This window comes from Falco rusticolus, chromosome Z (assembly GCF_015220075.1).
Source record: "Falco rusticolus isolate bFalRus1 chromosome Z, bFalRus1.pri, whole genome shotgun sequence".
In the NCBI taxonomy this organism is placed as follows: domain Eukaryota; kingdom Metazoa; phylum Chordata; class Aves; order Falconiformes; family Falconidae; genus Falco; species Falco rusticolus.
Genome location: NC_051210.1, coordinates 79,517,864 through 79,544,974, shown reverse-complemented (window position 1 = coordinate 79,544,974; position 27,111 = coordinate 79,517,864). Strand labels below are relative to the sequence as shown.

At 45.1% G+C, this 27,111-nt stretch overlaps 1 protein-coding gene across 2 annotated transcripts in view; it reads right to left on the bottom strand.

Annotated features, from left to right (window-relative positions):
• SETBP1 (SET binding protein 1) overlaps positions 1-27,111 on the bottom strand; it is a 267,476-nt gene that overhangs the window by 127,782 nt on the left and 112,583 nt on the right. For both annotated transcript variants that reach the window (XM_037374076.1, XM_037374077.1), the window contains one exon: positions 15,345-15,416. In XM_037374076.1, coding sequence (XP_037229973.1) covers positions 15,345-15,416 — 72 coding nt within the window. The remainder of the gene's footprint in view (positions 1-15,344; positions 15,417-27,111) is intronic.

The window sequence follows — 27,111 nt, the reverse complement described above, 5'->3', positions numbered from 1 at the left end:
TCTCCCATCGTATCAACCAGTATCCTCCCTTTCTTTTTAGGCAAAACTTATTCTGCTGGTTTAGACTGAAGAAGAAATATCTTCAAAGTCTCCTAGAGTTTAACGTAACCAAAGTCTGCAGAACTCAACACGAGACCTGCATTAAATACCACTGCCTGGTGTCCCACTGTGCTGTCATAGAAAATGTGTCCCGATGGGAACCTGCTGGATGTGACTTAGTAACCCAACAGTGAAGTTACCCTAAATAGGCTGATGATGAATTTGGCTTTATTTAGTTTGCTGTACCCACCAGATGATCCTATAAAAAAAAAAAAAAAAAAGTCAGATTAAACACCAGAAGGAAGACCTGTCTGCCTTTGACCAGGGCATGAAGCGTTGGGGCTCTGAGGGCAGCACTCCAACACGGCGAGATAATGGGTCCTTTCCTAAAATAAACACCAAGCCAACCATACCAACAGAGCTGCCTTTAGCTTTAGAATCCCTTTGCCATTTTAAATCTCCCAATGAGTTATTATATTGCAGCACAAACACAATTAGTATGTTGTGATCCTGCAGTAGTACTCCATATGTATATAGAGGATGGGGAGAAATAAAGGAAAAAGTCTAGTGACTTGATAGCAATTTTAAATGAACTTTATTTTCCTGCTTTCTGTAAAGGAAAATCTTTGGCTGTCCTCACAATAATAAAGATGTTTGGTTTAGCTGAGGGTTAACTGAATATGGTATGGACTTTGCCACTGCTGAATTGCTAGCTGTTCAACAAATGCTCTCACACAAACTGCCTTTGAATGCGAGGCTGTCCTGCAGGTAAGACAGGAGGTAGGAGATGTTCTCATCTATTTTTAACTTGGTCACAAAGTAGGTTTGTGACTTGGAAAAAATATTTTTCATTGTGTCCTGGTTTCCCACAAAGAAAACAAGGCTTGCAGCTGGTGTCCATGGCAGCTGTGCTGCAGTGAACACAAAGTGGATGAAAAATGTTACTACTGGACTGTGTAAGGGGAGATTTCAGACCCACTCACATTTTGTAGCAATTTGGAGGACTGCATAAACTGCCAGTCAATGGGGAATCAGGTCCATTGCAGTGACACCGCTGGAAAAAGGAACTGCATCACAGTATGCTCATCTCCTAAAGCCAAAGTCTGCTTTAATTTTCCCAATTTAGGGTTACTAAACAGCTCCCCCGCAATTTCCCTTTGCCACAGTTCTCTGACATATGCCAGCAGCTCATCTGCTTTGTGTCTATTTGTGGCCAATATGAACTGAGAGGGCTGAAAACACGTCCAGAGGGTCTTTTACAATTTCTGGTGACAAGGAAGGCTGTGAGCAGCAAAGTGTGTCACATACATACATTTGTCAGCTGCAAAGCTGAAACTGATAGCAGGGTATGAAGAGCCGATAGCCTCACCTCTAGCTGATACTTCATGCAGTAGATCATGTTTCTGGGAGCTCCTTTGCCTGCTCCAGGGATGGCTAGAAACAAGTCCTGCTGCACCCTGGTGAGGATGCGATGATGTTAGCCCATCAGATGCCTGGGATCAAAAGGTGAGGGTAAACCAGGTACATGAGAAAGCCCTGCATGAGCTATGTGAGTTTGCCAGTGTTTACTCACAGCCCTGTGTTGGTCAGGAAGGTGCTACCATGGATTTGCTGTTGCACCCTGCTTGCAGTGATGTCCAGGTGCCTACAACCAGGAGCTGGCTGTGAAGACAAGCTGGGAGGCAAAGCTGAGCACAGGCCACCAAAACCATGAGGCAGCTGGGAGCCAGGCTGCTACGTGCAAAATGTACCATCACTGGGGCTCTAGAGAAGGCAGTCACTGCTATGGGAGGATGAAAGGGAGTGGAAGACATTACATATCTGGGAGGTGAAGCCACCACTTGGGGGTCTCATGTAGGAAGACGGAGGAAATGTCATCCAACTTTCCCCAGCCCAGACCTGAGTGGCAAGGGAAGGGAATTCAACCAGCTTTTAAAATCTCTGAAAGATACCACAGCAGTTTGCATTCAAGTTGTCAAGCAGGCAGATGGACTCTTTAAATGCCCATGATTAGCCCTCTTCTCCAATTAGCAAGAGAAGAATCATAGCTCTTGTGCAAAGTGGCTATGGAGACACCCATTAATTGCCATGGACTTAAATGTAAACAGTCTTGAGAATCTCCCACTAATATTCCAGGGAGAGTTGCTTTGAGTGCACATATGTCCTTGTGTGCCTTTGCTGTCTGGAGAGATACACAGTCCTTCGTTTTCTCCATGAGACAAAAGCGTTCATCTTCAGAACCATCACCCCCAGCAGATCCCAACTCTCCACTCCTGGAGAAGCTGCCTGGCTTCTTGGGAGGATTCTTTGTCTTTTAAACTTGGTGGCGAAGGGGAAAGGAAGCATCATCTTTGTATTCACAGAGTAGCTGAGAACAGCAGCATCTCTTGCTCCCAATAAACTCATCACCCTTTGGTGATACCTTGCTCCAGTTGGAAGCGAGCACAGGGAGAGGAGGGCTATCCTGGGCTCTGAGTTGGGCCCAGGGAAAAGAGAAAGCACGAGGTGAAAGAGAGAGAAGCTCTGCAAATGAACAGTCAGCATAAACAAAGCCTATCAGCCCAGGCAAGAGGCCGAAGCACGACTGCACTAAAAAAATCATGGTGGAATCAGCAATTGGCAAAGTAATTGGTGTTATTACAGCTGATGGAAAATTTCTGATGCCGCCCATGTTCGCTTTAGAAACACTACTCAGACATTTAATTGGCTCGATTCTCATGTAGCCGGTTGCTCTTTTTTTCCTTCTGGAGTGTATCAGGCCTGTATCTACAGACAGGAACTTTTGGATGTGCTTCCTTGGATCTGTCTGCTGGCCGCGAGATGGGGGATGAAGCGTCACACAAACTAAGCAGTGCAGGAGAAATGTGGAGAGAAACGGATCTGACATGGGAAGTCAAATCATTTCAATCTCTGTTCCCTCAGTTCTTCATGTGCTCAACTCCAGCACTACCAAACAGCCCTGTGCTTGCAGCACCTAAAATATCAAGAGTTAAATGCAAGTATGAAAATTGCATGTTGTGATGTAACCAAAGGGTGGGTTTGGTGCTTCAGCCTCCATGAAGGCAAAATTGCCTTCTGTCACGCACAAATGCTCATGTGAGCACCCTCTGGCATATTTCTCATGCTATTTGATGAAAAGTTAGTAATGGCTGAGTCTCTGTGCTCAGGAAACCCTTTTCCTTCAACTGGCTGGACTCCTTGGTCAAAGCATCCTCATCCTGATTTCAGTCCTTTTCCAGAAATCAAACCTGACCCCTGTAGATCAAGCCTGCACGTACAGGGAAATTTCAGCCAGAGGCTTCCAAGTCTTTTTCCCTTAAAAGCCTCACAAAATCATTAATCTGCAGAGAGCAGCCAGGTTCTTGAGGTAAGTGAAATTGGGGAATGGCACTTTTTTTAAGCTTTTGTCAGAAAGAGCACCTTGTCTTGGTGCTGAGACACAGGTTCAGCTCTGGTTTTACCTCCACTCCACTCCCTAGGTCTAGTCTTAGCCCATTCATGTGCCCTTCAAAGAACATTCAGTTCTAGAAGCAAAAAGCTCTTTCCTTTGCCAGGAGATGTGTCTGTAGGGCAGACAAGGCTGTGGAGGAAAGATGATATTGCACGCTTCCCTCCTCTGCTCCTCTGGTCTGTTGAGATCTGTACGACCACAGGCTGCCTTGCTGTGACACACTATGGTGGCAGTAGCTGTGCAGCCATGTGGAGGGATGGCTCCTCAATTATCAGCGAGTCATTTTTGAGTACATCTTCTCCCTGGAAGCAGTGGGAAGATTTCTGAACCCGCCTGATTGATTCATTCATTGACTGATTTCACTGGGATACGATCCATTTAGATTTACAGCTCATTTGCAAGGAGGAGGGAGCCCAGAGAGGCTCATCCATCATATTCTCCATCATTGCAAATCAAAGGTCAGCTCCACGTTGAGACGCTCTCAATTGCAAAGGGAGAGGGTGTTTGGCAGCATGGCTCCCAGAGATTTCTGGAGCTGCTGGATACTAATCCCCATGTTTTTCCTGGGGAAAAAAACAAAACAAAACAAAACAACAACAACAAAAAAAAACCCCAACAAAACAAACAAACACAAATCCTTCCTCTGAAATGGTCTGGCATGTAATGGCAGAGGACATGCCGGAGGATCTGAAGGGACGTGGTGGCCCTTCAACAGCCAGCGTTGCATGGCTGGACCAAAGATAGCCCCTAAAAGTCTGCGGTAAGGCTGGCCAGTATGGCCATCTGTAACACAGCAAAGGTGGGAACACCACAGGTTAGTGACTCAAAGACCAGAAGGACAGCTTCAGGATTAAGCACCTGCTCCAGGTTTTTTAGGGCTTTTAGGACCCCCCACTCCCCCACCCCCACTCCCCCAGAAGCACAGGGCTGGGCAATAGGATCATTTTAATCAAGCAGGCACTTTGCTACCCCAAACAACCAGCTGATTATGGGTGACACAGTGACACGGTTAGCTTTTGCAGGGAATTAGTCTAACCCTCACGGCTCTGTGCCTCCTGAGTTGCTGCTGCCGTTCTGCCAGGCACCAGCAGAGAACTTGGTGAGTCCCACAGAGCTTCAGAAGAAGAACTAACCCATCTTCCTGCAAAGGAAACTTGAGACCAGGAGATGACAAATAGGCAATTTTAATATAGAGGAGGTCGGCTCTTCCCTCCTCCACGCCAAACAGGAATTGTGGAAATTCCTGCTTTAAAGAGCCAACAGGCTCTTTATTGTGCCGGCAATAAAAATGAATGGAAAATACAGGCAGCCTTATGCTATTTGTTTTATCTACCAAGCTGAATATTTTCCCTTCCAGTGACCACTTCTGAGTGTTTGACTCTGTCAGAGAAGAGTAATCCAGTGCCACAAGAAGCAAACAGGGAGATGCCTGCTCCCTTCACCCCAGTTTGGTGCAAACCTTTGATTCACACCCAGCATGACCCTCTCTACAAAGGGGTACATCTTCCTGTTGGAGATGCAGTGTACTCCTGGGATGGGATTTAAGAAGGTCAAGATCTGCTCCCAGCCCTTCTTCTCTGTGCCATGACCAAATCACCTCACTTAGTGTTTTTTCTGTCCTCTGACATGGGTATAACGTTTTGCCCCGCCTTGTGAGATGCTGAGATTTATGTGTGAAAAGCATGACATAAAAACTAAGTATTGTCACATAAAGCAAGATGAAGCTATAAAAAAAAATCCAAGGTAATGTGGGTACCATTAAAATCCTGACACTGAGTGCTAGAAGTGACTTAAATTTGCTGCAGTACTCCCACTGTTCCCTTTCATTAAGCCCAGGGAAATATTGCCTTGCAGATAAACATTGTGATGCGGTAAATGTCCAGAACTTAATGAAGTCCATTATAATTGACAAAAATGTAGCTTTCATTAGTTTATGAAAGCCTTATTCATATGTATTTTTTTAAAAAAAAGAAAATAATCCAGAAAGAATGTTTTCCCTAAGCAAGTGCCAAGGGAGAGAGTAAACAACTTCTGCTAATACACTTTCATCTCTTCTCCAAGGCTGACTCTCCTGCGAAGGAAAGGCTCTTGTTACACACCCACCAGCCCTGTCCACAGCCTTCTTGCAAACCTCTGCTTTGCACCCATCCCAGTCACAGCTGGACACAGCTGGGTGTGCCGATAGGCACCGTGACACCTTTTCCCACTGCTGCTTGCCTGCCCCAGCCAACCCTTCGACTGCCACCTTCACCTTTTAATGTCATACAGTCCTTGGGACAAAACCAATAATATATTTGCTTATGATGCTCTGACTGCAACAGGGATTTTTATGGAATGCCACAATATCATCTTAACTGTGGGGACGCTGCTGATTACAGGGGTCACGTTGGCAGCGAGGGAGTCTGTAATGTCTTCCCTTGTTCAGAGGATGGATACACTGGGAGTTCAAGTTTCTCTCTCCAGCTTCCATCTCTTGGTGCTTTGATCCTGACCACCTTTGAGAATAAAAGAGGAATTTAGCTCTTAAGTATGATTCAGTTCCTGGTGTCTCGGTTAACATCCATAAAAGGATCAGTTTCTTTGTTACACAGGACAAGGCTGAGACGACAGAGTTGTAATAGGAGCAGCATGAAAAGAATATATCTTTTTAGTTAAAAAGGGCCAATCATTAACCATGTAAATAAACGAGTGGCTATTGAGTTTTAATAACACACTCCATTCTCTTGCTCATTCATGAAGAGGGGTGAGGAGAAAATGTTTTGAGGCTTCAAAAAGATATTTTTTTTTATTAGAGAATTACACATCATAGTGTTTCAGCACCACAAACACCTGCGGACAGTATGATTGCAAAACAGGACATTCGTGAGGCTGCAAGAAAATGGGCACAAAAAGGAGAATCCTGTTATCAAGTAAAATATCTGAAGGCTGTGGTTGAGTGTTTTGTTGTTTTTTTTTTTTTCTCTGACTTTTAAAGGTGTCACATACTCAAATTCAAACAAGCAGACAGTTGCCAGAAACAGTCTGAAACCAGTAAGCTGCTTGCATTGGACACATCATTTTGGTTTCTTGGCCTCTTGACACTCACATTAATTTTAATCTCATTTGGGTTTCATCCAAGGCAATTGGAGAGTTTTTTTAAGGTCACCAATGACCTCTGAACTTCAATGTTGGCATTTTAGGGCATTTTATCTAAAACAGGAGATAAGGGCAGAAATGGCCATTCATTCACCAACCTAAAAAAAAAAAAAAAAAAAAGTAATGACATAATTTGGGGTTTCAGTTGAAGCAGCTGAAGTCAGCTGCTGAGGCTGTACAAAGAGGTGATACTGCTGGAGGGAGGAGTGTTTTGAAGAGCATGCAACCATGGCATCACTTCCTTTTGTCAATAGTACACAGCCACAACTGATAAGAAGTTCAGTTCTAACTCCGTATGCTTGCAAAGTAGCAACCCGGAGAACCCTAAGCCATACCTGCTCTTGGCTGTGTCTGAATTTCTGTTTCTTCCCTCTGAAAGAGTGTAGAAATGGAAACTTTTTAAGAAGTTAGGTCTTAGGAAGAACCAGTAGATAAATAGCCTCGCATTACATTGTCCCTGGCAACTCAGACTACTCTGAATGTGTCAGACCTGACCTTGGATTCCTCCCAGTGAGAGATAATACACATCTCTTGTTTCTCACTTAGACTTGCCAAGACATTGTCTTGAGCTTCATCTCCTAGGTGCTAAATGGCTTGCCATGCAGGAGATAAGCTGAAGCTCTCAGATGAAGGATAAGGCTGATAAATTTGCTCCTTGGGAGCAAGGGGACCTCTGATGTTGTGTCTAAAGGTCACCTAGAAGATAGAACTAAGCTGTTAACATCATAAAAAAAAAAAAAATCCACGGTAAATACCTTGCAGAACATGTGCCTCTCTCCAGGGGGAAGACCCTGGCCACTGTTCATCATGTTCCTTTGAATGCTGTGGGAAGTTTCTCAAAGTTTCTCAGACCCTGTGGAACAGCTGAGTGCGTGACCACGTTAGCTGAGTGAGTGACACAAGGTTCAGAGGGCTTTATGTCAGAAGCCACATGGGCTGGGATGCCACTCCTCCTCCTGCCCCATGGCAAGGAAGGCTCCTATGACAGAAGTTACCTAAAGAAAAAGGAGCCTCTGATGTCTTCATGGTGATTTCAGTAGGCTTTTTGCAAAGGATTCTTCGTTTCTACCAGCCTGCTCCATTCATACCCATTAAAGAGCTATTTATTACCCTTCTACCCAATACCATCTGCAAACACTGCAGGTCCTGACAACACTGAATCAGAAATAAGGCCACCTTCCTCAGGAGGGGAGCAAGGCACTGCAGAAGGTACCATTTCTCCTCATTCCCTCTTCCTAAGACAAGTGTAAGAAAAGACATTTTCCTCCCTCACCTTGTCAAGGGCTCCTTCCAGCCATCTGAGGCTCCTGCTTTTATGCTTCCATCACTGTCATGTACCTTTTCCCAGCCATGATAGCATGGTAGAGCCATTCCCTTCTCCCAAATGCCCACATCACCTCACTTATCCTTACCAAGCTCATGCTCTGCTCTTGTCCACGTTACTTTCTGATTGAAGAACCAGGAGCATCCTATAGAGCAGCTGCTGCTCAAATACAAGAGACCAGAACTGTGGTATTCCAATATGAAGGGTACTGTGGCAACTAATTTTGGTGGCACATAGATAAAACACCAATTTCATTTATCTGAATCTAGTAAAATCTGAAAAGACGTTGTAGGAAATCATGCCTATGTCTTAGTCAATGGAAATTGTGGGTTGTTTCTGGGAAGACTGACAGTTGTAAAACGAATCTGCCAAACGTTCATTCACAGCTTCATTGCAAAGCCATTACAGATACAGCAAAGACCGCCAAACTCACAAGGGTGTGTGTGAAAGCACATGTGTGAATGGGGAGCACCACGTTTTCTTTTTTCCAAGGCAACCTGGCAGCCTGGAGGTGACAGGAGAGTAAAGAAGAGATGCTCTTGACAGTGCCAGTACACCTCAATGCTGTGGCACTTTTTTTTCCCCAACTGATAACTTGAGCCTGAAGTCACCTCTGCAAGAAAACCACACAACCCTTCACTAACGAATTGCTCATGATGCTTGGAGAAGGGTGCTGGAGGTCTCAAGCCAGCCCATCTCACCCTTCCCATGAAGAAGAGCACACTGAGGTGTTGATTAGTGTGGCTGGCCAGGCTGCTGTGCTGCCCTGTTAGTGGTGGATACTGGAGCTGATATAGCTTGATTTTACTGGTGCCCTTTGCAGCTGTTTTTGCTGCACCCAGAAACCACAGAAGGCTGAAATGAAACTATACGCACAACATCTGCAGGTCACATGTGCCCTGATACTCTTGTGTTTATGTTCAGGCTGATTATTATACACAGAAGGAGGATGTGCAGAAAACATTGGTCCCTGTGGGATAGCACGTCGCAGTGATTTTCAAGCTGGTTGCTCTGCGAGTAAAAGCCAGGGTGCTAGCAAGCAATGCCTGCAGAGTTAGCCTTGATTTCAGCTTTGTGGATCAATATTAACAGTAATATTGTATTTCCAGGGCATACTCAACTGACAGAACTATTGATTATTTGGTCTGTAGCAGTGCATTGATACTTGATAGCGAACTGGCGCACTGAAAAAATAAATGTGCAGTTGTTAACAAGCTACACAGGGCATTGAGTTTCAGTGACACAACTGGGATATCGCTTCCTTTGTCTAAAATGGAACATCTTTAATGTGTCAAAAATATAAATTACTTATTTGACTTACTGAAATACCTGGGGAAAATGCCTTCCTCACTGAAACCTGCAGATTAAGGTCATGTTTCAAAATACGTGCCAAATTCAATTGATAATTTCATCCTTACTGTGACTAAACACTTCAGCTATTCTTAAAGGGGAAATATTGCGTTGGATATGTTTAAACATGTATTCTATCAGATCATCTTGTGCATGAACAGATTTCAGTGAAAGAAAAGATAATGAAACATTACACTTTGGTTACAGTAGTTGAGCCAAAGTTATATTTTTCACCTAGGTTTTTGATTTAGTACAAAGAAATACACACACACAAATGTATATATACTTACAAACATATAAATATATACATATAATTGGATAAGGTGAAGTCAAAGTAAAACTTTCTTTATCAAACAAAGTGTTTACTTATATTTGAGACATAATGTTATATCCATCCATGAGCTGTTTTATTATATATAAGCTTACAATTGTCTCCTATGAACACATTTAACTATCAACCACTAAGCCATTTAAAGGAAATCATAGAATACCAATCCTATAGCTGGCACCTATTGATAAATGAACCTCCCTACGCTGAAGGAGAAAGAAATACTTTCTATGAAGAAAAATAATGGGTGGAATTCACTGTTGCAGGGAAAAGCACATCAGTGACTTATCAGTCTTTTTGTCTGAGCTTGGAGGGGCAGGGGAGGTGACAGGTAAATATGCAAGAAATGCACCTCTGCTACACGTAACCTTTCTCTAGGGTAATATAACCTTTTCTCCGCTATCAGGATCAAGGGAGGCTGAACCAGCCTCTGATGGCAGCTCTCCGATCCCAAGTTGAGGATGATGGAGGATGGAGTTGAGGATGTTGGAATACAGTTTCTTAGTTGGGCCTTAGCTTCTTCAGATGCTGGCAAACTAAATGTGCCCAGAAATATTCCCAGACATCAAGGCAAACTGGCACAGAATGTTTTTTATCTCTGCTCAAAACCGTAACTTGACTTTGCTAACGCAGCAGCTAAATGCAAGTAGCTCACTGGGATGAACCCTGATCCATGCTGAGGAATGATTTAGGAGCTTGCTAGTTGTTGTGGACCAAAAGTGTTCCAAGGACTGGTCTAGTAGTTTGAGTATACCCAGTCACACTCCCATTAACAGTCCCAGAGCTTAAGACAGATGTAGCCCAAAACATTAGTACGACATATGTCCTTCTTCCTCTTTTCCTGCCCAAGATCAACTCTTTCCAGCCAGGAGAAGGGAATTGTATGGCTCTAGGTTTGGTTATAACAATAATCTTTTGCTGGTTCATGAAATCACTCTTACTCAGTGAGAAACTGGAGATCACTACTGTCTGCCGTCCAAGAATAATTGCACGGAACCAGATGTTATGTGTTTAAAATGACGAAGGTGTTTTACGTGGGGAGCTTAACTTCATAAACAAACCACTGCCCTCTTTTTCCCATCCCACACCATGTCATCTGCCTGACACTACATCTTCAGCATTTCCAACTTTAAATTGCATACCCCTAAAAAAGCATCCCACCTCAAGTAGTTGCCCTATGCTCTAGCCATGCTACATTGGAGGACCATAAAATGTCCCATTGGGACTTCTACGCTGAGCTGCCCAAGGCAAAGCAAATGTGTTTTCATGGGTCCCTCTGAGCTACAACAAACTGAACACAAGCTCTTTACTCTGAGAAGAACTGACCATATCAGGGCAGGGCCCATCTGGCAGAAGGCATAGCAGGATTAACGCAATCCCACACCAAAAGGGAAGATCTTGGTACAGTATTTCCCAAGTCTGGGCACTCTTCTACACCCCACAGACACATAAGAACTACAAGGCAGATGAGGGAAGCAGGGACAACATTTCTTACCTACACCTTCTTCACCACACACACCACAAGGCCTTCTCAGTGGAAAGGTTTCAAAGCTGCCATCAGAAGCTATCACTCCTAGATGGGAGCTGTTCAGAGGAACCCATCCCTCTGAATGGTTTCATTCATGATGCTTGTAACCATGGCCATCACCCATGCAGCAACGGAACTGTGGTTTGCCGATGGAGCTTGGGAGGAAGCACCTTATCGTAGTGAGCCAGCTGTATTTTGGTAATGGCACTTCTTTGGTGGACGGACAGCATCAAGGCTGCCATCCACCCTTCGCAGTTCCTGGTTTGCCCAAAGAAAAGATGGTGGAGACTTGTGTCAGGCAGCTGGTGCCTTCTCCCAGCTCCTACCTGGACACCTCCCTGGCCCTGGCAGTGGCAGGTGAAAGCACCATGTGGGCTCACCGCCTCAACGTTGCACACTGGCTCCCTAACTCAGGAGCCAACAGAATCTAATACCTTATGATCCTATGATCTTGTGCAAGAGGTAGGAGGAGTGAGAAGCCCAGCAGGCACTTGATTGAAGAGGCTGGGGGAGTTAAGAAATGACGGTGTCCTGCTGTGTATTTCCTCCACCTCCATAACCTTCTCATTTTCCAAGAGTTTCCATAGGGCTGTGGCAGCTATTGTTCTCCAGATCCCACTACACTAACAGCAGTTTGGGATCCACATACCACCAGCCCTTCTTCTTCTTCCCATTGGGAAAATGAGTGGCTTGTTTGGCTTCAACAGCAAACAAAACACGTACAAGTCAGCCACCCTCATGCTAACCATGTGCAGGGTTATGCTACATACTCCACAACCAGGATGGGCTGCCTGGACATGCTGTCCTGCTCAGCTAAGCCCAAAACTTCACAAACATGTGTCCACCCTTTCTTCCTTGCAGGGGTGACCACAGAAGCCAGATCAAACTTTGGCACAACCATTATCAATGTGCAGAGGCAGCAATGAACGTTTCTTTTCTTTAAGGAAGGAACACTTTTCTTTCTTAAAACTTATTAATTTATGCCCAGTTATCAGTAGGGATAAAGATGCATGTTGGCCATTAAGATAAAAAGGAGGGTAATTTAAATGTACAGCAAAGTTTAAGGATTAATCTTGCACAGGTAGGTAGGTAAGATCAGTGGAAAAGTTGTTCTTGTTTCTATTTGGCTCCATAAAAAGAGAAATACTATCAGGGCTGTGCCTTTTTTAAAACCTGCATTTTTTTTCCTAAAAAGGGTTGAAAATGGTTTAAGAATTACTGTTTTTATCTCAGAAATGACAGAGACATTTCCATGTGAATGTTTCCCTTTGCAGTCAGACACCCACCTTCACCATGCGTGTACCTTTGATTCAGGGGCCGCAGGTGAGCTGTGGTCCAAGGACTCGGGGTTCATTTTGTGTAGATCTTTCTGCCAAAATGGGGTTATTAGTGACAGAAAATATTGCAAGGTCACCAACAGCCTTGATAGAAATGGGAGGGCAGGAGAATATTAGGGAAAAACTGTAAACTGTAATATCCAACTGTAGTTGACAAACCCGAGTGTATTTGGATTTCACTCCCCTGTTTGTTTTCTAATGATTGTCCTGGCCCGAGTGATTAACCACCGGAATATACCAAAGAAGGTTATTCACAGGAAGGATCTCATGATAAAAAGGCTATTCCTGGCCCTCTTTCCATCACATCATAATCTGTTCACTAATATGGTTTGAGATCTTAGCTGATCAAAAGGTCATAAGATGTTACCGCTAAGTATCACTCTGTCTCTGTTCAGCCGAAGGCGTTTTTGCTCTGTGCAGCAGGAGAGGAATGCAATAGCAAAGCCTTCAAATCTGTTTGTATAATAGATGAAGTCTTTGCTATATGGCATTTATCTTCCTTCAGGGAGTGACACCTGATAAATAAATCTCTAGTTCCCAGTGAATTTAAATAAAACAAAGCCAAATCACATCCCTGCACATTGTAAATACAGAACTGTGGAGAATGTGAGAGTTCCCACTCTCCCACCATTGTCTTTTCTACAAAATCTATAAAGTGTTGACCAGTCTCAAATTCTGCCAAAATCAAGGCAGTCCAAAACTCTGACTACATTACGAAGTGTATAGCGGTAACATAGGAGGGTCTAAAAGACACATCACTTATTTAGACTAATGAAATAGTAAAAATTACTTCTTTTTTCTTTAAGTTAGCAAAAAGCAAAATTAAAAGACATGAGGCTTATTAGCATACCAATAGGAATAATTGAGCGAAAATTGGGAGAAATCTAGTAAATGGGGCGATGTGTTTCCCAGTGAATAACACTAGGGGGGACAATTTTCAAACATCCTGGGATGAATAAAATAGGGAACCACATCCGACCCAACACCACCATATTGGCCAGTTGGTCTCTGTTGTACTGCGGTGTGCTGGTGGCGGTGGGCCCACCAGTCCTGCTACCATGCCCATCCCTGGATGCCAGCCATCACCTCCAGCACCAGCCACAGCCACTTCTCTGGCCATCCTGCGTCCAAGTCGTTCAACATAGGCAAACCCACAGATCGCTGCCCAAAACAGCAGGGAGAGAGGGTACCACTGCCAACAACCACCTGCCACCTGAAGTTCTTGTCTAGCAGGTTGGCAGAGCTAGCTTCTGTGAGCATTACCATTGGAAAAAAGCACTGTTTTGTGTCTCCTGCACACCTGAAGGGTTGTCACAAGCAAATGAAAACCCTCAGCATTTCCCAAACTATCCACCCTGGATCTCCAGAGGCAGAGATCTATGCCAGGACCAACAGACAGTTTCTTTAGCTGCAACTGGCAGTCATTTTGCTCCTCTGCATGCTTTCAAAGCTGAAAGCCATCAAAGATTAGCAGAAAAAATCATGACTATTTTTTCCCTAAGAAGCAGCACTGGTAATAGGCTTCAGGAAAAATCCTCCTAAATGCAAGTGATAAGCGTAGACTGTGTGAAGGCTGACAGGTCTGATTATAATTATCACTGCAAGGGGACCAGCACTAACTGCCCTTCTGGAAGGCAATGACAATTCCTGGAAGGGAACGTGCGAGTGAATTATCATAAACAAAATCATTGCAAGTGGAATTGTCTTTCAATGGGAGACTAAATAAGGCCCTGATCTGAGGGGGGGGGGGGGGGGGGGGCGGGAACTCTCAAAACAATGAGCACTTATTAAAAAGTTCATCCCGACAGAAAATGGCACTCAATCATGTGCTTGAGTTTCACTGACTTCAGGATGATGGGAGTAAAAGAATGGAGCGGGACACATGAGGCATGAGATGGAGTCATGCATGTAAGAGGTTTTTGGAAATTAAGGGTATCTTTTGAAACCCTACTTAGAGATAATGTGAACAGAGAGACCCATAGAGCGTGTTGGTCCAGACTGAGCTAAATGTTCAAAATTAAGACAAAATTCAGGCAGCCTTGTCCCAGCCTTCCCCCCTTCCTCACATCCTAGTGGGAAGAAAGCCAGAGTCTACACAGAGCTCTTTAAACTGCATCTGTACACCAAGTTCCTCAAATTGCACCTATATATTGACTGAAATACCACATTAGCCTTCCAAAGGCGTTTTGAGGTAGATATGGTAGGTAGTATTCCTTCAAGATCATCCTTCCCTAACTTTCTTTGTGCTCTCTGACAGCATCACGTTTTTCTTAGGCTGCAGGTTGTTTTGGCATTTCTCATTCTATTTCCATTGGAAACTCCGAAGCAGAGAAACTTGGTCAATCTGGAGTGAGGGTAGCAGTACAGTAGCTTTTTCTTTCTGAACACAGGGAAATAGATATTATCTTCTTAATAGTGGGCTATAACTGCAGAGGAGATGAAGAGAAGAGCCTCAGAGTCAAAGGCAGTTCTAGGAATTTCGGTCTCATTATATCTCAATGGAGTGAAGCAAATAAATTGCGCAAGGAGACATATGGAAGCTCACTACGCAAATGGCCTATTTAAGGCTCTTAGTTCCTAATTAGGTCCTGGTGTCAGGAGGTTGATAACAATTATTCGCACATAGATCATTTGGATACAATATAAACTGTTCTCAAACTCAAACCATCACCATGGCATGCATTAAAAAGAAGCCCTATTTAACTTGATCTTTTTAGACTGTTTGCTTAGCACTTGGACTATCAGTTTTGTGCTACACATATCCTAAATCTCATGTCTAACACCGCAAGAATGGGCTGGAAAGGAAAAAGGATTAAACAAAACCCTTCACAGCCATAACCCTTTGTTCTTACCTTGTTCACAGATTTCGTCACTGGACTCTGCACAGGGAACCCACACTCTCTTCCCAAATTCTTCATCTGACTCTGTGGCGTTTCCCAAAGCAAAGAGAAAAAAGAAAACCTTGATTGTGGGAATGACTGTGCAGAAAATGGTCACAAGCATCCAAAGTTTTGCTCTGCTTTTCTCCATTTCCTTAACATCTTTCTGTGTGCCCACCACCACCTGCCAGCCCGGCCCCTCCGAGCACTCAGTGCTGGGGCTCACCCTCAGCCCCACTCAGTCTAGGAGGGGCCCCCAAGCTTCCCCTTAACACACACAGACGCTTACGTTTCTTCTTCCAAGTAGCCCTGGTAAACACGTCGGCACCATGGGGCCATCACGGCTTTCCCCGGCAGCCGCAGGGCTGGCAATGAGGTGTGATGGCAGGGAGCGGTGCCATGGATTCCTGTGACAACCTAGATCAGAAAGGCTTAGGAAGAGCAGCAAGGTGTCACGGGGTGCCAACGCGCCTGCTTTATTGAAGAGTTAAAGCAGGGAGATGAAGCCAAGGACTACCACACTGCAAAACCATTTAGAACAGGGTAAGGGCTTGTGATTCAGTGTCACGACTGCAGCAAGCCTGCTCTGCCCTGTGCTTCTGCACTTCTGGTATGAAAATGAGATCTTCCTCTCCTCTTCTTCCCCTCCCACTTCTCTCCCCTCTTTGTCCACCTCTCCAGCCCTTCACATAAAGGTGAAATATTTTACATTTTCACCTGTGGTGATGCAGATCAGAGAGTGTTTGCTTTGCTTTGCTTTTCACTGATTTTGCCCAAGGCATCCTTTTAAGCGGCAGTCTGTGCAAAGATAATAGGTGGCACAATCCTCTGTAGCTGGAATCGGCAACAAATCAGCCATCTGCCACTCCAGGGGTCTGAGATTAACCCAGCTACTGGACCGTGACTGCAAAACATTTGCACATTTAGATTACAGAAATGTGAGGTTACCGGTCCAAAAAATAAAAGACTGGAAGTGGGGAAGGTGTGGGAAAAAGGGGTAGAAGATAGCCTTGGAAGAGTCCTCCAGATTAACACTTCCAGACACGAGTCATCTCATAACAACCCCAAGCAGACAACATTTCTCATTATAAGGTGTTAAAAGGATGAAGGATTTGAAGGAAGCAACTTGACATTCATGAGACATCATGTTTCAGGGAAATATATCTGAAGACACCTCTTTGATAGAGGGAGAAATAAAGACAAAGATATTCAGCTGCCTTGTCAATGCCTTGCAATGCTCCTTGGGAAGTATGACCAGATATATATCCAGATGGCTTACTTGGACCACCTGGAAAGTACAAGAGTAACATTTTTGGCCCAAGATAGACGAGATCCATTACACAAGTTCCCTTACTCCAGAGCACTGTCAAGATATCAAGGAAATTGAAAAGGTCTGTAACCTGAAATATCAAAGTTTAGGAAGGTCTCCTCATGTGTTGTCCTCAGTTTACCTTCCCGAGTAACAGTCACCACACATTTCTACTTCGTGCACATGGATGCTGTTAGTCCATACTAATATTTGCCCATTTCATTGGGATACTCTCTACAAATCTGTTGGGAATTGTTATTTGGGAACTGAAGTAATAAGAGGTTTAAATCAGTGGTAAACACAAGCTGGCTCCACATCTAAAAGCCTGAGCCATCCTCTGTGCAGGTGCACGGTGGGTTAGGACAGCTGCCAGGGTCTCCTCTGCTTACTTTGATGTGGGCTTTAATCCCTACTCCTGGCATGTGCTTTTGTAGGTTGGAATCCCATGGTCAGGGATCTCAGGTTAAAAAGAGGAGTTTGTGCCCAGAGAAAGAGGTGCAGCTGCAACCAAAAGTATCCACAAGAACTTCTGAGGCAACAAGAAACTGAGGCAAGGTAGGCATGGTATGTGTCCTTAGTGAGGACGGTAGCTAAAATACATAACCCATCTCACTAAGTCCAAAGAGGCAACTAAAAAGCTAACAGCAAGCACTTGTGTGCATACAAACCCACATATTGCTACGGATGTACTTTATTCAACATGAACAGGTAGGATGGGGTGGAAGGCACGATGGCACATCGATTACTCTAAATTAGATGGCCAACCCTCTTGTTGACATTTGCCATGGTTTCTTCACCCTCTCCAAGGTTCCTGGGCCAAGAACTACACACCCCTCTTTTGCAACAAGTTAAAAAGAGCAAAAAGAGAGGATAGCATCTTCTCTGTGCAAGCCCAAGTCAAGCTGTGGCAACTACATGGTACGAGGCACAGCTGAGAGCTGAGAAAGAGCAAGGGATCAGTTGCTGAAGACATCCTACTCCATATAAAACCTGATAGTCTCACCTCAGAAATGAGTGCACCTCCTAGCAACATTAATTTGGGACTGAGCTTTCAGTCCTCCAGGGGAAGGACCACTGATCTCTGAGGAGCTGTGAGGAGAATAAGAGGGTGAGGAGCGCAGGCTGGATAACACCTTTAAGTCTCCCTAAATTCCTCACTGTTTATCATAGTATTTCCAAAAGGCACTGCTTGGGCAGAAATAGGTGCTCTGAAACCAGGTCTACGTGTCTGAAATCAAAGGTGAGTTTTGAACTGGTCTGGATATATACTAGGGCATGGTTTTCAGGTGAGAGAAAGGTCACAGGGATCATCCCACAGCTGGGACTACAAACTGGGCCAAGCTAACAACCCAACAACCCGCAAGCTTCTGAGATGCAGCAAGTTAATGAGCCTCTGCCCGTGCTTTAGAAAGGTCTCCTTGAACTTGACCTGCTGACTGCGTGAATGCTAGAACTGCTGTTAAAACAGGATCTGGACCCATTTTCAAACCCAACGGCAGGAGTTTTCTCTTGTGCCCGTCTCCAGTTTCTGTAATGCCAACCTAAAACTCCAGATCCAAATGCTAGAACGAACCAGAACAGAGCATGTGTGCGGTGGGGGGAAGATCTTTGCATTCAGTTTCAACCATAAAACTACTACAAGAATGCTTGTGCTGGTAATAACTTTTAAAAGGCTTGAAAAATATCAACAGCCCATTAAAAAAAAATAAAGGCACTTTCATGTACTTTTTCCTAGCCTGTGAATGGAGGGAAAAGGGGACCAACACAGGCAAAACCTCTCTTTTCAGACAAAAAACACAGCAAAATTCCAGCCCATCCCTTGCAAATTAATCAAATTTATGAACTGCTGTTGAAGTTTCAGCCCTATGTGATTTGGGGGTCTTTTTTTTATGCAGGCACGCTTTGCAGGAAGGGGCTTTTGCAGCTGAAGCACCAACAGTGCATTAACCAGGCGCCCAGCTGAGCTGTGGAGCCGCCTGGAAGTTGCCTGTCTCCCAGCAAATGAGAGGCGAACACCGACACAGGCGACGCTGCACCTTGCAGAGATTCATGTGTCCTACAAGTAACCTTGCATCAGGATACAGAGCCACGAGTGCAGCCTTATGGGTATGGAGAGAGGAGGAGGAGGACAGCAAGGAGGAGGGGAAGGAGTGGCAGCAGGAAAACAATCAGAAAACTCCCTGGGAATCAAGTCTTCTCTTCCTCCCTAGGAAAAAAAATAAAAAATAAAAATAAAAAATCCCTCTCTGATACGGAGATGGCAGAAGGGGGTGAGCACACTCGTCCCTTCTCTGCTTATAATCCTTTCCAGCGAGCCCCGTAACAGACACACACGGGCTGGGGACCGGCTACACACAGCATTTCTGCCAGGCGCTTGCCACGCTGCACCAGCTCCGGGGTGCACAATACTGTCCCCCTTCCTCCCCCTCTCCCACCCTGAGTCACCAGCAAGGGTCCCCTCTCTTTCCCAGAACCCTTAAATATCATGGGGGTGGATGGGGGAGTAAAGGATCACATTTAAAAGAGAAAGGGGAACAGGGGGGAGGGAGAACACCCTTGAGCCCGGCCAGCGGCCCCAACCATTCTCATTCCCGGCACGTTTCGCTGCTCTCCAGCGCAGCCCAGCTTCGAAATATTAGTGCGGTGCAGAGTGCCATTTTCGAGTCGCTGCAGCTCCTTCTTGGCACCGGTTCAGCTTTTTGTCTTGCCTTCTCCTCCGAGTGCCCAGCGGAGGGAGGAGGAAAGAAAGGAAGAAAATAAAGCCCAGCCGCCTCGCTGCTGGGGCCATCAGCCTCCCTGCAGCACACCCCACCCTGCCTGCGGCACCCAGCACCCTCCCAGCCAACTCCCAACCAAACCACTCGGCAAACATAAATCTCTTCCCACCTCCACAGCAGCCAGTTCACAGCCTCCTTCACCCCCGCCCCCCCCCCCCCCAGCTCTCCCACCACCCCTTTTAATTGCTCTCTCCTTTGTACTCCTCTAAATTTTCCCAGCCAAGCATTACAACCTTCCACCCCCACTTTCTCCTCCATCCCCAGCCCTCCCTCCCACCTCCTCCCCTCACATTGGCAAAAAAAAAAAATAATAATCATGCCATGGTTGCCATTGCACTGGCATCTCCTCGGAGCGGAGAGCCACTGCACCCACAACAACGCCTGGCAGGTCCCATCCAGCCCCCAGCTGCCCAAGCGCAGGCAAGCTGCTGTGCGCACAGGCACACACATGTGCGCACACACATGTCACGGGGCAGGACACACTCTGTTTGCATCCCTTGGCATTGCTGTAAATACAAACTTCCTGCAAGCTTGGATTTGGCAACTGAATTCCTCCTTCTGCTTGTGGGGCTGGGATTGAAAAACAGGGAAGGAGGATGTATTTTTTTTAAGCAACACAAACATGGCACTGAGCGCTTCCACCAACAACTTCTCAGCCTGCTGTGCTGGCAACCAGCTGCTGGTTCCAGCCTGGCACCAGCTTTGGTTTGTTTTTCTCTCCTCTTAAACGCCCTCCTCCCAAATATTTATTCTCTTTCTTTTTTAGTTTGGTTGTTTTTTTTTCTTCTATTTCCCTCTTAGCTTGTCCATAGAGGGACTCCCCCCAACATATCCAAAGCAGCATGTGTGGAAAGAGCACCAAAGGGAGTGAAATACGATGTAATACTCAAAGGACCAAGAAGGGGGAAAAGAACTCCATTTGAACGCACAACATACGTATGCTCTTTCTGACGAAGATGGAAAGAATGAGATATGCCCTAAAACCAGGCAACACAACCCTTGTCCATGCCAGGGTGTGCAAGCCCCAGGCCCTGCCATGCAAGAGGGAGGGAGACAGGTTTGATAGCAAGGCTGAGAAAGATTGGTGCAAAATATGTGTTCTCCACAGAAAGGAGCTGAGAGAGGCAACTTTCAGCCAGTGACATGACTACAATTGAACCAGAGTTTGAAACACTGACATACGCATGACGGAGATAAAGTGGTGTTAAATGCACCTGCTCTGGTGCCTGGAAGAAAGAGAGTTGGAGGAAAAAAATATAATAATGCTGATGCTGGGGATCAGTGGGGAGGGATGTGGAGGGGAGAAGATGCACCAGGGATTTTAGCATGGTGGGATGAGCGCATTAAGCTGCAAGCCAGGCTGGAGACCCAGAGCAGGGTATGGCCCCATAAGCAGCCGTTGATGTCCCGGAGGCTTTTTATGAGCCTGGTTGCACTCCTTTGTCCTCTGAGACACATCAGGCTTCCCTGGAAGCCACGGGAGTTAGAGGGCGATGAAGCAGATGGGCACTGGCTATGTCTCAGGGCTGGTGCCTCTGCTCCCTGCAGCAAGTTGCTCAGGAGGCTCAGCAAAAGTGCCAGGAAAAGGCTGGGGCTCACCAAACATGCTCCGGCCAGCTCGGGGAATAGCAGAGCAACCGGCTCGAAAGCAGGGTCACAGAGACAGACTGGGAGACAGCCAGCCAGCCAGCATGCTCGGGGTGGTACAGACAAAACAGCAGTGTCCTGAGCAGCTGCCTAATATGTATCTTGGCAAAATCTCGCCTGGCTGTGGATGAAGCAGAAATCGTCAGGCTGGAATCGTAAACCCATCAGTTGGTCTGACTTTTGCTTCCCTGGCCTGCACATATAATGCAGGAGGAAAGCGGAGGGCTGGATGACACCCTGTAGCTGCCAGAAGCCACATGGAGGAGCCGGTCCTTCGACCACCACCAGCTGCTACATGTGGAGCAGCTGATGGGCAGCCACTGAAGTGGTCTTAAGCAGATGCCCTGCTGTGATTGCACTCATTAAGGGATGCGGCACCTCTGCCACTGGGATGTGCCCCCTGCACAAGGTCCACATTAGAGATTTCTCCAGGCCATCACAGCACAGCTGGGGCTGGATGGGTTGCCTGGACCAATGTCCAGGTAAGGCCACCAAATCCTCTCTTCTAGGTTGTGGTTTCACTGTCCCAGGCCCTTTGCATAAGAATGTCATCCAGCATTGGCAAAGGTTCCTCCCAACATCTGCTTCTGAAGTCAGCCGGTGTCTATCCGAATCCTCTCTCCCAGACAGTTTACATGTCTTTTCTCTCTTCGCTATTCCTCAGGCTTAGGATGGGTTTCTGCCCTTCCCTCCAGCCTTTACGACCAAGTGCTGGCATTTGGCAGGACAGACTGGGTCCCTCGCGTGTGTCTGTGGCAAAGCAGACCCTGAAACCTCAGCTGGAGGCTCCTGCTGAGAAGCATTCCTGCCTGGAGGTATCATTGAAGTGACTCCCAGATAGAGGCACTTTCAGATCCTTTGAGTCAAAAGGCGCTATAAATAAAAGATATTACAGACTAACAAGTTCTCAGTTGCAAACTGGAGTGGGAAAGAATATTTTAGCATCCTCTTTCTAAGCACATTAACTCTTGGCAGACATAATTGTTCAGGTCTTCGGAGCTGAAAACTTCATGCTGTGTAGCACGTTGAGTCCACATGCTCCACCTCCAGCTTCAACAGCTCTAGAATCTACACTGCCCCTACGCTACACCCCCCCACTGCCCGTCACTATGTTTTTTAGGGGGTTGCAACAGTAAATATACACTCTGGGATGATCTTTCCCTGGAAAAAACTCTGCCTTCTCTGCTGTAAGCTCACAACAGACAGTGCCTAAAGATTTTTATCAACTGGCTTCTGATGCTTCTCTTCCCAGGGTGAGCAAGCACTTTGTATCAATCTGACTTGCTTTAGTGCAGTGACCCAGCGCTGTGCTCCGCTGCTGAAAGTTCAGGTCCCAGCTGCGGGGCTAAACTCTTCCTGACACTGTGCTGATTTCTCCGTCTCTGTCACCCATGCTGCCAGGGAGGGGAGGGGAGGGCTGTTGTTTTTTTCCAGGCTGGAAAAGAAAAAAAAACAATTGTGCAAAATGCACAGAAGATGTGTCAAAGGACAGGGGGGAGGAAAGCAATGCTGACATGTATGGTGAAGTTGAGGAGAGGAAATCCTCTGGGCAGCATGGGGCACTTCATTTTGTTCTTCTTTTTTCTTCACCAAGGAGAAAATCTTGCTCAAGATGCAATTAAAATGTTACAAACAAGGAAAAGCTTTTTGGGATGTCTTGAAGAACTTGTGTGCGTGCGCAAGTGCACGGGGAGAGATGCAGAAGGGGAAATCACTAGAAGTGACGGGTGAACTACAAAAGATTGGGTGGTTTGTTTTGGATAAAGATCTCCACATGCAGATGCTTATCTAAAGCCCTCAGTCTTCAGAGCAGGGCTGGAAATGTCTTAAGACCAGACCCTTGCATGATTTCCAGTATCTCTCAGAGCAGTCACCCATGCCAAAAACACCACAAAAACAGCTTTTTTTTCTTTTTCTTCTTCTTTTATGCAGTGTTTTGGTTCTTCTGCTTCTGGTTCCAAGCAAAACCTAAAACCGCAAAGTCTTTGACTTGAAGGTTGGACCCTGCTTATTTAGTTTCAAGCCATCCTGATTTTCATGATTGCACACATGCAGGGGAAACAGGGAAAAATGCTGCTGTGATTCTATGGAAAACTTTAAAAAGAAAAGAAGGCTTCCTGAAAAATGGCAGAAAAACATGATAGTTTCCCTAAGAGAAGAATACGAGCCTTGATTTCTCCCACCTTAAGCAGACTACTTATCTGTAAGCTGGGCTATTCTTCCCATAGATAACATGCCAGATCACAGCATTCCCAGTTCAAATGAGCCTGTTAGCCTTCGGTGGTTATTAGTCAGCAAATACTATTGAATCAATAAACAAAATAAAGACTTTGAAGAGTCTCTGGTTTCACTACCCAATCTCGAAACTCATCAGATCTTCAGTAGTCCTAATTTGAGAGAGAAGGAAGAAAGAAAATAGTTTGAACGTGATCCGGCGCCCTCCAGTTTTCTTAAATCAGAGGGTAATTGGGGTAAAATAGCCTGGGGATGATGCTGTTGGGATGAAAGCAGTATGTTTTCCTTATGTCCTCTGGACAAATAGGGCTGTTAGAAGGCTGGTTTTGATCTCTGGCTGGATTTACATTAGGACATCTCAAGTAATGTTGCTCAGTGTGTAAGGCAGATCAGAATCAGGCCAGTGTGCTTGCAAGGATGTTGCTACATATCCTATGGCCCTGGACTATTCACCTTGGGAAGGTTAAAAGCACATTCATTGTAAAGAATGAATGTTTTGCTGTTAAAGACTAGATTATGTCCTTCCTAAATGATTTCTTGTAGTCTTTTTTCCCTGTCTTTCCTATTTATTAATTACTCAAGCAACGATCTTCATCTTATCCAAGTGGTTTGGAGACCAAGACTCAGGTCTGCAGCTGGTACAGAGCAGGATAATTCAATCAGAGTTGACAGAAACAATGGACAAAGTCAGTGGAAAAGGTGTGACCAAGAGTTTATACTGCACAGGATTCCCCACCAAGCACACAGCCTTCTAGGCAGCACAGTACATATAGTCTAAGTATTTTCTCACTGAAGCTGATTACACTTCTTGTGGGTGACCAAGACAGGTACAGGAGGCCCAAGACCCCATCCATGTCCACATGTGTGAATCGGGAGCAGCTCCATTACCTGTCACATGCTGTGCTCTTTGCAAAATCCGTTCATTGTGTCCTGCTAAATGCTGCAGGGCGCTGATTATTTTTGTCAAAACTTGGCTTTTGTGCAGCTTCTTGGTTTACATAGTGGGAAGGAGGGGAGGGTTTAACTTATGGCTTGAAAGAAAGAAAGTAAAAAATCTGGACCCTTTCAAGAGTGCTGAACAGTTGAGAAATCTGGCCTGAGCTTGTTTGAAAAAGTGACCCCATCAATCTAGTTATTACACTATTCTCCTGCCTATGACTAACACCTGGGTTGGTATTTACTTGCAGAAAATGTTGGCGAGAGATGGGGGTTCCCATCCACTTGTGCTTTTTACTGTTCCCCCGAGATCCAGGCTCCGGTGACGATGGAGCAGACCGCTTCACAGGTGCACAGTTTATACGCCAAAACAGGCTGTAACTCAGGGCAGAGGAAGAAAGGGATGGAACAACACCTGTTTGTAGAAGCAACCATTGGAAAGAGATGCTGACCACGTTCATTTTACAGGTCTCATCTCCTAAGGCTATGCTCGCTCACACTGCACCAGAGGGATTGGATCCCAGGTCAGAAATCCAAGGAGCATGCCAATAATTTGCCAGAGATTACACAGGGGATGAGCTTGTCCCTGATCTCCGTTACTGGTTCAAACCCAGGAATTCTCATACCCTTTTGGACAGATGGCTGGTCCTATTACTTCTTATGTTAGATTTCCCATTGAGGCTGAAAGCAAATCCACATTCAAGCTGAAAGTAAACAACCTGTGAATTCAAAAGGCATTAACTCGAACTGCCAAAGCATTTGCTGCGTATGCTGCAGATGTCAAGACGGACAGTTTCCCACAGCCCTGAGCCTAGGCACATAACTAAGTTACACAGCAGAACCTTCCATCCAGCCCGAAAACCCATCCTGTGCAAAACTCACTCTCCTTGCTGGTGTTTTAAGGGCTGGAGCCTCAGCTGGAGTGAATTAATGTAGTCTCCCTGATTTGAATAGGGCTACGCCAATTTATACCAGATGAGGATTTCACCCTTTGGAGGCCAAGTGGGAAATGGCTATCCACTACTATTTTAACAGTGTTGTTTGTGAAGGGGAAAAAAGAATGTATCTTAAACAGTGAAAGAGCACTAGGTTTCTTTCCATTTCTATGATTAATTTTTGAAGAAACCTATTACAGACCTTGGTCTTAAAGAATCAGGCTTTGGAGAAAAATGCATATAAATAACACGGCTTATAACTACAAACAACCCAAATTACCCAACTTATTCTGATTTCAGTACCTTCCAAAAGGCCAACAAAAAGTTAACTCGGAACCTAAGCATGACATTGCTGTGGTATTGCAGGAAATTCAGAAAGTGGAAAGGACTGAATAAACCAGTCTGATTTTTCCTGCCAGGGCTGAATGAAGACAACAAAACTCACGAAACTAAACCATGCAAATAAAAAAAACCCCTCACTCATATACTTCAAAATGTTCTGAACATTAGTACTGTGTTGTGCTCTCAGCCTTAAAGATACACAAGACTGTTTGTCTAATGTATTTTGGTGTAAATCAAACAACACCACTGAAGTCATATTCTGTAAATCAGGATTCATTCCAGTTAAAGCAACATAACCTCGTGGTATACATTCAGGAGTGATCACTCAAATTAAGCCTGATTTATTCTTTAGTATATAAGGCCCCACTTGCAGACTTGGATGTGCCTTGATTTTCCCCAAAGTAAACTGGAGGTCGAATATTACACCAATAAAAATGAATGGAGATTTTTAAGATCATGAGAATGAGAACTCAAACGTTAAACTGTTCAACCTGAAGCCACTGGACTGATGCAGGTCATCAGAAAATTCACCACCTCTTTCCTACAGCCATCCTTATTTTCATTTTGCGATTCGACGTAAACTGGCAATTAGTAATACTTTGTCTGTTTATAGAGCCTTCCATCTGAGGATCTAGAAAACTTTGTAAACACTAATGAATTAAGCTTCTTAACACCCCCTGTGAGACAGATACTACTATCTCATTTGCACAGCTCAGAGAAGAGGTGCAGGGTTGGAGCCAGCCAGCAGCAGAGCTGGGAAACCACTCTAGACCCTGAACATCACCTTCAGCTCAATAACACAAGGCTTTCAAGGGATGCGGTGATGTGCCTGGCAACTTTGGAAGCTTATAAATATCTCTTGGAAATGCCAGTGTGCCCTGATGTCTGGCAGGCTGAAAGCACAGAGGGTTGAACCTCTACCTGTAGAGAGAACTTAAAGTCCCACTTGCTAGGAGAGAAGCACCATGAACATGCCATCCATTCCCAGCCAAAACAACCGCTCACAAATATGATCCTCTGACGTGGCAAACAGGAGAGAAAAATGGGAATTCTGTTGTTCTTCCTAAGTTTTTACTAGTAACATTAACTCTGGACAAAGCAGTACAAATATCTGGGAGCATTCCTTTCCTTTTCTTTGCATCTCTAATTGCCCATATCTTTTTCTTATGTAGGGGGAAGGTAAAATATTCAAGCCTGCTTGCAAGTCATAATGACAAGAGGAACTTCAAGGATTTTTAAAGAAAGCCTAAAGGTTTTGCTTCCAACACTATCAGGAATGCTTAGATTCTAGATGAGCCTTAGGACAAGATAGGCATTGATGAGAGGAGTATTTTTTATTTCCAAAGCGTTGTCTCATTGATTTAAGAGCAGCTAATGTCTGGTACCTATTTGAAGCATTTTTCCACGTAGCCCTTCTCCAAATGCATGGCAATCGGACAATTTCCATGATGATTTTTCTGTCTAAAAATGCACACCTCCCCCTCTTTTCAATTTATCACTGAGCCAGTCGGCCTGTTTATTGTTGGAAATTTTGCCCATTTAATAGCACACTTAGGAAA